General features: G+C 42.5%; 1 protein-coding gene across 2 annotated transcripts in view; it reads right to left on the minus strand.

The window, feature by feature from the left end:
• The window catches only part of wnt7bb (wingless-type MMTV integration site family, member 7Bb), a 30,167-nt gene that overhangs the window by 14,374 nt on the left and 1,304 nt on the right, over positions 1-14,489 (minus strand). The window contains exons 1-2 of one of the 2 annotated variants that reach the window (XM_019265785.2): positions 12,493-13,092; positions 7,691-7,917 (exon numbers count right to left, since the gene is read on the minus strand). In XM_019265785.2, the coding sequence (XP_019121330.1) occupies positions 7,691-7,917; positions 12,493-12,575 (310 nt within the window). In that variant the 5' untranslated portion in view covers positions 12,576-13,092. Of the gene's footprint in view, positions 1-7,690; positions 7,918-12,492; positions 13,093-14,489 lie in introns of those variants that run through there. The other variant, XM_010733430.3, reaches the window with a different exon arrangement.

Here is a 14,489-nt window from a genome sequence, read left to right on the forward strand (position 1 = left end):
TGAATTGATAACCACAATTTGCCTGTAGGGTGTACGACCAACAAGAAACTGATCCCACAAAGGGAAAAAGCTTTGGCGGCAGTGAAATGACTGATGGTATTTTGGGAGAGTTCACCAGTGTCAAAGTATCCAATTGAGGGCTCTTGAAAAACCCCCAGTTTTAAAGAATGAGTTTTTGACTGTCTTTATGAAGCTAGTCTTGGGTATAACACTCATAGCCAACTGACTAAGCTCATAAGTCAAACAGGGTAACGTAGCTTTTTCGAGCAAGCTTCGCTCCCTAATGACAAAGGCCTTGAGAAGTAAAGAAATCCGTTGAGTTGATGGATTATTTCTTTTTATAAAATTTGAACAAATAATTGGGTCGACAACGTAGGTGGCTATAGTTACACTCTACAAGTGCTTTCAAGGAAAGAATGTTTGCACTGTAGTTGATATTTAACTTGAACGTCTGTTTTCGAAACGGCATCGCCGCATGATTTAAAATGAGCTTGTTGAAAAAGTTCAGCTGGTCGAAATTAATATTTCAACTTGCATTTCCTTTTACTTTGTCAAATTGAGGAAACAAAGCACGAACGGAACCACATGGTCATTTGAATAGATTTTCTCGTCCGTTCATTATTAGCCTTAGGTTGGACTGTGATGTTGTACTTGCATTCTGCTGGGATATGATTTCACCACAAATGACCATCAACTGATTCCGAGAAGGGGAAGGAGCTCCGCCAATGCATTTATAATCTGCAAGTATTTTGTTGTCCTCAAACCAGGAGCTTGTAGTGCAGCGTTTGAGAGGAGAAATGCAAGATATGTGGGAGGCAAAGCAAACGAGCGGCTATTTCAAGCCTTCAACAACAAATTAAATCATAATCGTTAACTTCGACTCCCGCTGTAATTGTTTCATATTCCACGTGATTCAATAAAAACATTGTGTGTATATTTTTTGCATGTGAAAGCCGCTGTGTGCTCCCGTTATAACATTAACGTGGTCTGAAATGTCAACGAAGCGTCCTCAATGAGAGAACTCTTCTGGGAAATTTTGACTGACAGCGCGATGATGCTTAAATAAGAGGCAAAGTCACCACTCATCTTTTTGATTTGATATTAAGTAAAACAATTTGAAAAAAAACTGAAGAACAAATTCACTGTGCACATATCTTCTGCTGTTGTTCAGAATAGCTTAAGACATAAAAAAGGCAAATCCAGTGCATCTATTGTCTCTGACACAATGCATTCAAACATAATAAGACTCCAAAACCTTCAATCTTCAACAAATTCAGCTTTTTTAAAAGGGTATGGAATGTAAAACACAATGCCAAAATCCCAAAAACTTCTTTCCACCGCATCCTCTTTGCACTTATCCTCCTCCACTGTGTAAACCGGGGATACAAAAAACAACCTCAGCATTGAGTTATGTCTGGCTCTATCTGTTTGTAGTGACCTTTCCCCTCCTCTGAAGAGGGAGCTCCGCTCGAAGTAGTCCAGCATCTCCAGCTCCCGATCAAGTACATGCCTGTCTGGGAGTTCTTTCCACACAAGTGGTTTCCAGTGAACCTGCTAAATGAAAAATCCTTTATCTGACTAGACACTGATTTGGCCCCTACTGCCCTGAAGTCCTGGCAGGTGGCTTGTTCACTGCCTTCACCACACTTTTCCAAGGAAGGGAATGAGGCAGGAGGGAGGGAGGGACTGGCTGGGAGATGATACTTTTAAGGAGGATGGGAAAGTACAGACATGAACACATCCTCTATTCTCCAACCTCCCACGGATAAAACAATCGATCTGGTCTTTATACAACAAATAAATTCTAATCATGTTTTTTTGCTACAGCAGTATTCCCTCTGCAGCAAATGCCTCACCTACTCAAGTGCTGCATCTATTCTTGTGCAACGAGCCAGAGGCAGCATGATTGAACTTTTGTAATATTTCACTGTCGGCACAACAAGAAACCTCTTTCAGATGAAAAGCATGAATCAGGACGGTGACAAACTGGCTGGAAAGTCAAACAGAGCAGTAACCAGAGCAGGCCATTTTATGACAAGGGGGCCAGTGTTGGCCTTTGATGCTGAGTGTAGCTGTTGAAAGGTGTCCATTTTCAAGCCCTAATCGCTGACATCAAGTGCATTGCAATTTGAACAGAGCTGTAAGGTGTTCATAAGCAGGTCTTTTTTAGTGAAGGGCATCTCTATTACAGGTGGTTAACCAAAGGAATGTCTGATGGTACACAAGATTAGGCTTATTTTGAGTCAAGTCAAAACATATCATCAGAGAAAGAAGGAAAAGAAAAGTGCCCATGTCCAGTCATAGCGGAATCAATTACCAAAAATCAGAATCTGAATAAATGCCACGGGAGAATAAAGAGCGTTAATTTGATACTGCATGTGTGTTAGAGTTGAGGCATGGGGCAAAGATCACTTGCTGGATCTAAAACACGTCAACCTATTATGCGAGATGTGTACCAGAAACCACATGGCGCTTTCGATGCACTTCACGCGTGGGTGAACACACTTAAATATGAATAATAAAATGGCATCAACAAATCACAGCCCTGGGATCAGCCTTGACAGAAAGTATTATGATTGGAGGATTGACCACGGTTTGCCATTCTCCCTCTTTCCCTCCTGACTCGCTGATGGATTTGCCTCTAATTTTATTATTACTTCTTAATAGACTGCAACAAGCCACTCAATAACACCCATTTCTGTTAGCGCAGGATAATTCATTCCACATTTTCACAGACTTGAAGGTACCAACTCATGCCAACACCAGAGCAGGGCACAAGGGGAGGACTGCTAAATCTGCTTCTGCAGAGGAAACAGAGACGCGCTTCAATTGCCAGTTTCAAATCGCACTTGGAGTTTATGGTGTTGTTCTCCAATTTGTCAGTTAGAGCATAATAAGGGAGCCAACACTTTCTTTTTTTTTTTGCAAAAAAGAGAAACTGTTGAGGGATAAGGCCGCAACAAGAATGGGGATGCTTTCATTTTTCCATCAATCCATCTAGCCTCAAGTCTTGTGTTCAACAGTGTCAGGCAACAGGGAAGGTGCCAGCAGAAGCCATCTTCTGAACTGAATACACTTTTCTGTTGACAGCAGTAGAGCGAAATAAATATCAAATGACCGGCCTTTGAAACTGAATCACCTCTGCTGAATGAAGATATCTCAGCCTCTGTAATGCTCAATAACCCAGCTATTAATGTGTGCTCTCTTGGAAAGCGAATGTAATACCATGGAGCAGCTCCAGAACAGAAAGACTGCCTCCAAGAGCAGGCAGCACAGAGAGAATGCATTAGACTTGCGGTCGGCTGATCTTTAGTTCTTGAAAAAATGCCGACATCTCCTCCCTCCAGTCCAAAACTAAGACTGGATCACAGAGCAGGGGGAAAGGTTTAGTGTTCATAATTTTGGGGATTTGAATGAAAAACTTAAATGGGAGCAGAACGGGAATAGCTTTTCCCCTGTACTTGATTATGATGATGTGGGAATTTGCAGATTCGGAGAAGGGATTGGAACATTTTGTTGAAGGGGTGTATTCCATGATTTCATATGCCATGCTAAAGAATTCCATAATACATACAGACATGGTCAGAAAACATGGTTACATCTTCAATCACGAGCAACAAACACTGGAAAATATCACAACTGCGCATGTCACGTGCAAAGCTGATGGCAGTTTGACAATAAGGTGTTGAGAGAGAACGCTAAATCGCCCACTTTTCCACAGCGTCTAACTGGCAGCCGAGCTCTGCAGTAGCTGTGGTGTCTGTGGTCTCCCACGATGACCTAGTGGGACACTGCTAAACTGAACGAGCACTGTCAGATCCCAACCTACAGCAGTGGGGAGCTTGATACCACTGCATGTGAGATGCAGCAGCCAATTACACACCTGTATCCTGCAGTACAGGTGAAAGTTAGGGAGAACAACCACAATGTTAAACTCTGACAATCGCATATTTCCATGCTAATAAAAAATAACTTTGAATGTAGTGAGAGGAAAAGGCTTAAACGTCAGTAAATGCTAAAGCAGTGAAACTGTTAATGAGTGGAAATCTTTAAGAACACTCTAAATATGAATATAGTCATCATTTAGGGAACTGTACACGTAAAATCTGTCTTATTGTTCTGTGTTTGAGCTCATTCAACCCTAAAAAAACCTCATCCACAATAAGTTAAAGTCTAACCCGACCAGTCCAATAAGCGGTTTCCCGTGCATGTAGGTGTCAGGAGAGATCAGTGAAGATGCAACGCAACATGTTTTTGCACTGCAGATTTTTATGAAAACTGATTTTTATGAAAACTGGGGTCAGAGCTATTGTTCTACTTCACAATATTCTCCCTCCAAGAGACAAAACTTCATCACTACACCCCCGCTGTGACAGTAACAGAAAAACATGTGGTTAATATGAGAAACTCAGCATGTTGGAGGACACTGCCATCCACATAAACAAGGCTCTGATAGGGAATACTCTGTGCTCCAGTGACTGTATGGAAAGTCTGCCTCCACGCTTTACCATTTCTGGTGGGCAAAGCTGGTGATGATAGGTGGCTGAGCTGGTTTTAATAGTGTAACAAGTCTGAGAGACAGAAGTAAACATGTGTCTTATACACATGTCTTTCAAAGTGCTGAGCACAGACCCAGAGAGAAACCTGAGCAGCCAGAAATGGTAGTAAACAACATCTGAACATCTGGAGTAGCATCAGTGATCGTGAGCTTTTCTGTTTACTTTTGGGTGTCTGAGTCCGTGTGTGTCCCTCCCAACAACAAATCTTACAAGTCACTGATCAGGTATGAGCTGGAGAGAAGCCCAAAATGGTCGTATTTCATATATCCACAATGAGCCAATGCCCAGCTGTAAGAGGATCTCTCAATTCAACTAAATTCAATTTTATACAAGTTTATTTTCTGTGCTGAAGTAAAGTTCCAGCGAGTGAGTTTATTGTTCATCCCTAAACTTTTGGCTCGCTTCCGACCACAGTTTATCGATAACACATTTATTACACAATAATATTTGTGTGTGAACGGGTGTCTGTTTCTTTCTGCCACTTGCCTGTGATAGCACGAGCGCTACAGATTTTAAGGCTCTAAAAGAATTCACCCACATTCTGATACCAAAACCGGTGCACGATCCACGGTTCAGACGGTTTTACCGACTCACAAAGATCTGCTCTATGCGCCTCAGAGCAGCCTCGTGATTGGACAACAGCGTCAAGAGGCACAAACGATGCAACATTTTCTCCCTTTTGCCGCCATGGAGTGGAGGAATAAATCTATTCGCTTGAAGCTGAGTAGAAGAACACTCCTCTTATCCTCCTGCTCCCGCATCCCTGTCACTGGTGACTAATTTTAGCGCAGTAATTTGCTCAGGTTTTTTTTTCTTATAGTTTTTTTTTTCTGTCAAGAACTACTGAGCCAGATTACGCACACATGGGCCATTGAAACGTTACAATTTGTAGTCCAAAAACTGAATTTGAGAAGGTTCCACTGCCAGATGTGTTCATTTAATTTATCGAAAATACATTCAATTTATGTCAAGAGAGCAGCAGATATGTGGTGATTATTACGTCGGACAAAAATAAGTAAAACAGAAACATAAAGTAAATTTGTCATGGGAACCCTGAGCAAATTCAAGTTCCACATCGGCCTTAAAAAAAAAAAAGACGTCATCGTTGGAATGCTTTATTGAGAAGGCCACCAAGTCCCATCATTATTGGACAATCATGGCAGGCCCAGTAGTCATCGCTCTGTGACCAGAACTGGACACCAACAACAGCATGGGCACATGAAGGATTTATTTGTGTAGATCCACTATGGAAACCAAACAAGAAGAGCAAAGACCAAAGTAAAGAAATTCAGATGACGCCATTATGTCGCAAATACACAAAGATTCGTGGCAATGCAGAGAACAAGGACTGTGTGAATCATAATAGCTAAATATAGATTTTTATACTACAAAGTTCTTTAGGTAAACAGTGTAAAACACAAACATCAGTCAGAGTAGACACACAGATGCTTCTGATGGACAAGTGCCTAATATCATTCCCAAATCTCGGCGCTCTTCAGAAGAGCATAAAAGAACAGACCAAAAATAGGAAGAAAGGGGATGTTGAGTGTTGAGGAAAACAACATGAGCTCCATTACAACAAGAAAGCGCCACATTCACAACAAAGAAAAAATGCTTTTGGAGAGGGAGCTGGAGCTAATTCAGCTACTCCTTAAGAGGAGTGATTGTTAACAGAGCCACTGGATTAAATGCACAGCCCAACCGCAACGTAATGGCAACAAAGCATCTTCTAAATGAAAGGAAATATATAAAAGTCCCTGTAAAACAAAAGCGATGCAAAAGAGGTTTGCGGAATGCCAAGTTTCTCAAACAAAAGCATCGTAAATGTAAATGTTTGTCTGCTTAACGTCTTTTTCTGCATGTATGTGCACACTCTCATGAGCCAGCCAGGCATGGACACAACCAATTTTGCCCGATTAACAACAGATGTGTCCATCTATTTTGGTTCGACAAGCGTTCTCTGCAATAACACCATTAGTTGTCTCCTCATTTGCGATATCATTTTTCAACCATACGTTTTCCCCATTAGGGCTCCAGTTCCGTTCGGTAGCTTTTCCATAACTCTGGCGTAGCCAGCAATGGACGGCATGCTGCTAACCCAACAGGCTCATTGCAGAACCTACATCGACAGAAACCAAAAGCGCGCTGGAGAAATACAACATTGTCAAGTGAAAAGAGGACAACTAAGATGTGCTGGAATTAGAAATATATGAAGTCCTCTTGAGCAATGCCAACGCAAACGGTTATACAATAGAGAGTCAAAGAGACTGTGTGTTGCTGGTTTGAGTTTTGACTGTGTGATGTGTGCAGTTTGGGTTTGGCTTGTGAAGAGCCATATTTCATGGGGCTCAGAGGGTCGGGGGCTGGTACTACATTTTCGATACTCTTCTTGTACTCTTCTGTGCTTGTTCTAACTGAGACAATGGGATGGCTCGGAAAAACCTATTATGTAACTCCTGTTCGCTCTTCAATGGGCAAGTCACTGGTATTACCATTGTCAGCGTCATTATCATTACCAAATGACAATCAGTGCAACCCTAACCTCACGAACACGAATGTTCGCCTTAAGTTCTCCCTTAAACAGCTTCAAAGTTGGACCATGCTATATTCTGGTGTTTGTTTATTCCAGTGTGTCACCGAAACAGTGTTTTACTGAAAACATATTTAAACTTTTATAGCTGCGACGTTAAATGCTAGATGCCTGAAAGATCTGGGACATAAAAAATTCTGAATTTGTTGCATGTTGATTGTTTTTTGTGTTTATTTGTGAGATAGCAAATTTTCCTAAGAATATCAAACTTGCACTAAAGTAAAGATCCTGTATCAATGCCTATTTTTATGGTCAAAATCAGATTTTACAACCTTATTTCAGTTTATTTTGGGCTTTTCATAAGAACAGCTGTTTGGTTGGATTAATTACTACAAAGGCTAGAGTTCTCATAGACCTCTGATACATAACATGCATAATCACTCACTACAGAAGTGATGACTGTCAGAAATGACGTGGCATCCTCACTCCAACAGTAAGGCTCACACAGGTTCTGATGAGGACAGCCATAAAGGAGTACACACAAACACAAACACAAGCGCACACTGTGCCCTTTCCCTTTTGTGACAGAACCCAGACTGACCTACTCGCAGCTCCTGGCCGAAGACTGTCCTTTCTCCCAGCGCCGAACAGTTCCAGCGTCCATATCGGAACTGGTATTGACACTCATTGATGCCCATCTGAGCGCCTTCGCCCACAACAATGATGGCGTCCGGGCGGCTCTGGCAGATGGCCCGCTGACGAGGTGCCAGCCCGGGAATCTTGTTGCAGATGATGTTGGCACCCAGAGCCACCACCGAGGACAGGGCCCTGCCAAGAAGAAAGAGAGAGGAGCACGCACACACATACATTCAGACACATACAAGAACGGACACACATACATGCATACATGTTTGCACACACAGACACACACACACACAAACACAGACTCAGTTAGAACCTCCAGAGGATGGTCAGACTGACTCACTTATGTGAGGCTCTCCAGAACAGGATTCAATTTGACCAGTGATTGATGCACGTTCCGTAGTGAAGTGAAAGCTCTACTACATGAAAGTATTGCTATTTAATGGATTAGAGGTAAATCAAAAAACCTGAAAACTTAATCCGGTATAGAACATAAAAAAAACACACAGGGAAACTTACTAAAACAGCCCAGAGAGGGAGAGAAAACAAGATGCTTATTTGACTACTGACAACGCCATTCCACACTGGTTTGGATGGTGGGACTTTGAGTAATGAGTTGCGGCTTTAATGTTAATTGTTAGGTAACATAGCGGCATAAATAGTTCCCAGACTTCACTCTTACGCAAACACATCGTATACACTTGCTCAGTGTCTCGGGATGCAGATGCAGGATTGCACAAAAATGTCACGCAAAATATTATTTCTCATGATTTGTGCAATTATGTGCTGCCTATAAATTTCAAGAGAGACGTACTTTTGCTTTAGCCACATCCTAAGACTGGTTTGCATGGAAAATATGTAATGTTTTCAACACTGGTCGCCTAAACTCGTGAGGTTTTTAATGTGCTGCGCTGTGTGAATGACACACGTCCTTCTCAATTTTCCTCAGGGAGACTTCATCACATCTGTCACTATCACTCGATGTGATAATATCAAAACACATGTTAGAGATGACTTTGCAACCCGAGGAAGCCAGAACAGATTACAGCTAAACAAAAGCACTGACTTTCTCCAAAACTCTGTTTATAGCCCTTGAAACCATGTAGATACATACTTTTCAAACATGTCAGGGACAGGGAGCCATAAATGAGCGTGGAGGCAAACGCAAGGCTTTGAAGTATGACGTCGAACTCCAGAGGGCTTCACCACAAACGGGGCAAACTAACGCAGGCGAGTTGTATGTCAGCGAAAAAAGCGATGGCGGCAAAAAAGCAGAGGAGAAACAGACACAATGGTTTCTGTGAATTCTAGTACACAGTGATCTTGGTAGGAGACCTCTGACTAAGAACGAAGATATGATGGTTGATTAGAAGTCGCTCTCGGACAAGCATGCTCCCTATCCGCTGGTTGCTTAAGTTTCTCCACAAAAGGCAGAAAAACATAAATCTCAATTTCAAACACATAAGTTCAAATAAATCCTAACAGCACAGAGACGAGTATCTGTTACCAGTCTTGAGGACTGCACACATTCTCTTGGTCTTCACAGTGCAGTCAGGGGAACGTACTCCAGTGTATAAAAGGGAAAAGTGCCATTGTGTATACTGTTGATTTAGCAAACCCTGCTCTGAAAAATACCACAAAAGTTAGCCCAACTGAGAAGATTTTTTTTTTTTTTTTTTGCTCAATTACACTAAACATGTTAAGATGTGAGAGAGAGAGAGAGAGCAGCAAGACGTTAACGAGGCAAAGAGCATAAAACACAAACACGTGCGGCACGGCACTCGAACTTGTGAAGTATACCACGAGCAAAAATGAGAAATGAGAAAAGAGAGACGTGCATCAGGTGCATTCAGTGTCTGCAGTAAACACTCGGGCCTGCTGCTGCTTTCGAACCCTGTTTGCTCTCTCTGCTGTTAAACAGTCCTGAATTCCCCTGACCCACTGTGACCCTCTGCTGTATATGTGGTCGTTCATGGCAACAATGACATGTAAGCCTGTACGAACCAAAAGGTCAGGCTCGTTAAGGCAAGTAATGTGCAACCGGAGAAATTCACCGTCCTACATAATAAACATTAAGGGTGACTAGAACCGGTTTGTTTATATGAATCCAGAAAGGCAATAAAACACATTCGAGTCATGCTATATCTCTGATATTTCAGTGCACGACAGCATGTTGATGTTTTTCAGTCTGACAAACACAGCTCCTAATAACTTCCCCCCTCTTGGCTCTTTCTCATGTCATTCACCTGCTAATTCACAGAATCACAGTCTACCACTGGCAACATAAACCACCAGACAACACCAAACAGAGAATTCCAGAGCTAAGCTTTTAAATCCCCGAAATCATCAAAGTGCACAAATGCGATTCTGTTTGCTTAGCCGTATATTCTGTGTGTACGCCAGCAGCTTGGGGGCAGCTCACCCACGGATACAGATCTGCCATCAGATAGACCGCCAAGCAGAAACTCCAACAACACTTGGAAATGTCACAGAGTTCTGTCTGTTTTTCAAAGATGCTGCAGTTGCTATCAATAAGTGGCAAGTTTATTCAGATAATGTGTGGTTTCCTGAGTCGGATATTACAGTGATGATCTGACTTATAAACCGATGCAAAGAGTGCAGACGTCAGTCCACATTAACGCAGCTGTCATAGAGAGATGAAGTCGGCTTTTTTTGTGTGTTAATTACCAAGCAGCAGGTGGGATGAATTTTGCACAAGTTTGACCTGTGCACAGACACTACAGATTGTAAGCAGACTTCAGAAATTTGGAGGCCACATTAGTGTCATGATTCCATCAAAATGTTCATGTACGCAAAAGCTCTGACACCCACTTAGACGTGACATAAATCTCCATCCTCTGCGTGACGTGTCCGACGTTAAATCGTCACAGAGACAAGCCTGTCGTGTGTTTTTGACCTCGGATTAATTTCTTTAGAAAAACTCATCAGTCCCAGCGTGAGCGGCACAGAGCTCACAGATCAGAGGGGTAGTTTGGCGTTCAGAGAAACTTTAATCTACGTCATGGCATACAGTGTGCTCACAGCCACCTACTCCATCACATGGAACACTTTGAACCTAACTGACACACTATTAAGCTCCCAGGCATGCATCTTCTACCGAGGAATGCACTCACGAAAAATGCCTCAGACACAACTTAACTAAGTCAAGTGATTTTTTTTTTCCAAGGGCAAGGAAATTAGCTGTTATTTTAGCGCTGAATATGATTCCCCCCTCCCTTTTGCTGCTCATTTACAAATATAAGAGTTTCAGATGAACGCCGGAGGTGTTTAATTCATAACAAAACGCTATTTCTGAACCAGATCTGCAGCCGCACGCTGGCTGATATCAACAAAACAGAGTGAAAATGGTCAGATTATTGCCATTGGAACATTAAGTGTGAAATTCCTTGATACTGGAGTGTGAGGTGTGCAATGGCCCAAAAAGCTTTACATGGTCAGATCCCTTTGGCTGACGGCTCATTTACCACCCACAGCTTTACAGATTTCTCTCCATCATGCCAAAACGTTAGTTGCGTAGCTTTGACACATTGCATTTTTTTTTTTTTTTTTGGAATCCATATTTAAATGTTCCTTCCTCCAAACGTATTTTGCGGTCAGTGCTCAACAGAAAACATACTTAATCCAAACAAACAATGGTATGTAGTTTTAACGTGAAAGCCATCACTATACTTAGCCCACTTTTAACAGAAAACCAAAAAAACCACATCTATTTCAGCATCAGGTTTGGGGTCTCCGGGGTAAGCAGAAGGAAAAGGAGCGAGGAAGCATTGGGTGAGTAATTATTTTGGAAGTTTTTAAGAAAAGCCAGTGTTCTCCTGCAAGAGGGATTTCTTTTTTCTTTTCTTTTTTAATTCAAAGGCACAGCGCGTTGTAGCGTCAATCACATGCATGTTGCAGACACATATTCTAACAGATGTGTGGCTTCAGATGATAACAGCGAAAATACTGAGAATTAACCGGAGAGTGAAGTCATGCGCAGAGGTGATATTTCACACGCTCTGACAGGTTAACGGTGCTCGCCCTGCGTAAAAAAAACATATTGTGCGTAAAATTCTCCATACAGGAGGGGTGGGGGGGATAAGACAGAATCTCAGCATCCAATTGTCTTGAACATCTCTGCCACTCTGTGGCCAAAAACGAATCCACGTAGCAGTCACCCCAAAAAATGTTTAGTTTTTTTTCTCTCCTGATCATGCACAAAATATTTGGAATACGACAGCTAGACATAAAAACCATCACTGCTTACTCACAAGACGTGCCTCATCCGCCAGCAGACGGCACATTAGCGGGTTCAGGATTTCACTTAATTAGTTTATTCCCACGTGGATCATTTTCCCGGCGATGTTTCCACTCATGAGTATTCTCTACGGGATTTTTTTTTTGGTACCTATATGATTAGGAAGCGTGTAAAAAGATAGCGTAGAATTAAATCACATTTACTGCGTAAGTTGAACTTTTCGCTATACGCCTGCTTCCCCTCCGTGCCGTTACAGTCTGGTGACACAACATAAACAAGTTTAAAATGAATCTCCAGTGTGTGGACGCGGAGAACTAAAGAAATTCATGTCAGAACCGGCGTTTAATGATTAGAGGGGGGAAGGAAAGGGGAATATAGCCTGTTGTCCGGTAGGAGAGCAGCACGGGAGCAAAAAGCAAACCCGTGCGTCTTTGTGTTGCTGAGGATGAGCGCGCGCACTCTCTGAAGTTAATTAAGGACCCCGTTAATTGGCTCAAACTTACAGGTAGCTGCCACTCGTCAGGATCAGGAAGATCTGTGGATAATAGACTGACAGCAGTACACTGCGCGACGAGAAGATGATCATGATGACATTGAGCAAATGGCCACGTTCGGATTTGAGAGAGACGACGCGGACAGGATGAAGGCAAAAAAAAAAAAAAAAAAAAAAAAAAAACTCCCTTTATTCCCGGTTTTAAGTCCCTTTCGCACAAAATCAAAAAGAGGTGCTGAGCGTCTCCTTGTCTCTTTTTTTTTTTTTTTTTTTTGGTGCGGGTGGCTCTACGCAGCTCCAAGCTCCCAGGGCCGTGTGTGCGCTGAGATTGGCTCTGTCATCTCTCAGCGGCGGAGGCTGTTACACAGTACTGTTCGTTCCCGAGCCGGAATGATGATGGTTTTAGGGATTTTGCATGGCAGAAAAGTGCCTCTCTCCACTCTCATGAGAGTCGTGCCTGCCATTGGGCAGGGAGAGACACTGCTATCCGCCCACTTTGCCACAGCGGGACAATAGGGTGACACTGATCCGATCCCCGTTGGACGTGCAGGAGGTTTCATTCATCATCACCCCCCCACCACCATCACCACCACCACCACCACTACCCCACCACCCCACCCTCTCCACAGACAGACACACACACACCCTCCTCCTCCTCTTCCTCCTCCTCCTCCTCCTCCTCCTCCACCACCACCACCCCTCCATCCAGCCAAAAATAAACAAACATAGACGCTGGGCTGCTTGAGCCTCACACCATCATCACAGCTCCATGTGCACACACACACACACACACACAAAAAAAAATCTGCACATTTCTTTGGCAGGATACGTTGACCTGAATCAACAAGTTGGTGTCATGTTAACGCACAAAACTCTGCATATGTAGCAGATATGATTTCCATTATATTTCTGTATGGGGTGTCTATGGGAGTCATCCTTATCTCCTGTGATTTTGATATAATGTTATTCTTGGAGCCTACAGAGCTCTGCGTTCTCTGGTAACACATTTTCCTATAATATTTCCTGGGAGACATAAACCATCTTTGTGGTACTCGAATGTGAGTTTCAGTGACCTTATTATTTCCTGTGGTAACACTATAATATTCCTATAGGCGTCTGTAATAATTCTGTCTGGTGCGCTCTGGTGCTATTATGACTTACATCCTATAATATTTAAATATTCCTGTTGTGGTCCTGCTGTGAAATTGTAGGTTGATCTCAGTCAGATTGTAGTTTTTTTTTTCTTTCTTCTAAATGTCAAGGTGTTGTTGCCTGAGATAATATCTTGTGCAGAGAAATAAAATAAAAAAATACTTGGGGAGATTTTGTCGCAGAGCTTAGTGAGTTTGGGGCTTTTATCGTCTCAGCATCGCGACTCTCACTCAACACCTGCAGGCTCCAGTCATTGTAAATGAAGAGGGTACCATGAAAGATCGAGCCCCCAGTAAAAGGATGGAAGGAATGAGCTAACTGCTCGGGCTTAGTAAACACGGAGATCGGTGACTTTCTCCCCCCACCATACTGGAGCTACTGTCATGTGATATGAGCATCTGTCGGTTACACGCTTCGCTGCACATGAGGTTCTCACAGGGAGGGCTGACACTTTTGGTTTGGTTCACTCACTGTGGCTGTAGGAATCTCCGAAAAAAAAAAAAAATAGGATGAAATCAGAACATGAGGCTTAAACCTGAATGGAATTTGTGTCTTTTTACTGCTGAAAATGAGCTTTAAACAATATGTGGCATCTTGTATGCCAGTTAATAACTTCTGATTGACATGCGCAGTTGGTTTTGGAAAGGAAGAGGCGCATAAAAAGTTGCCTGGAATTGGGAAATATAACTCATATTGAATTAGTCCCCACAGTGTCATCATTTGGCAGGTAAGAATTTCTGTATACTTACTTAAGATTAGGCCCCTGGGCTTATTATAATTTCAGAGATATACATTATAGTAAATCTGTTTCACCATTAAAATTAGACGTTAGAAAGATGATGTATGCAACTTCCC

The sequence above is a fragment of the Larimichthys crocea genome, chromosome XXI (assembly GCF_000972845.2).
Source record: "Larimichthys crocea isolate SSNF chromosome XXI, L_crocea_2.0, whole genome shotgun sequence".
NCBI classification, from domain to species: domain Eukaryota; kingdom Metazoa; phylum Chordata; class Actinopteri; family Sciaenidae; genus Larimichthys; species Larimichthys crocea.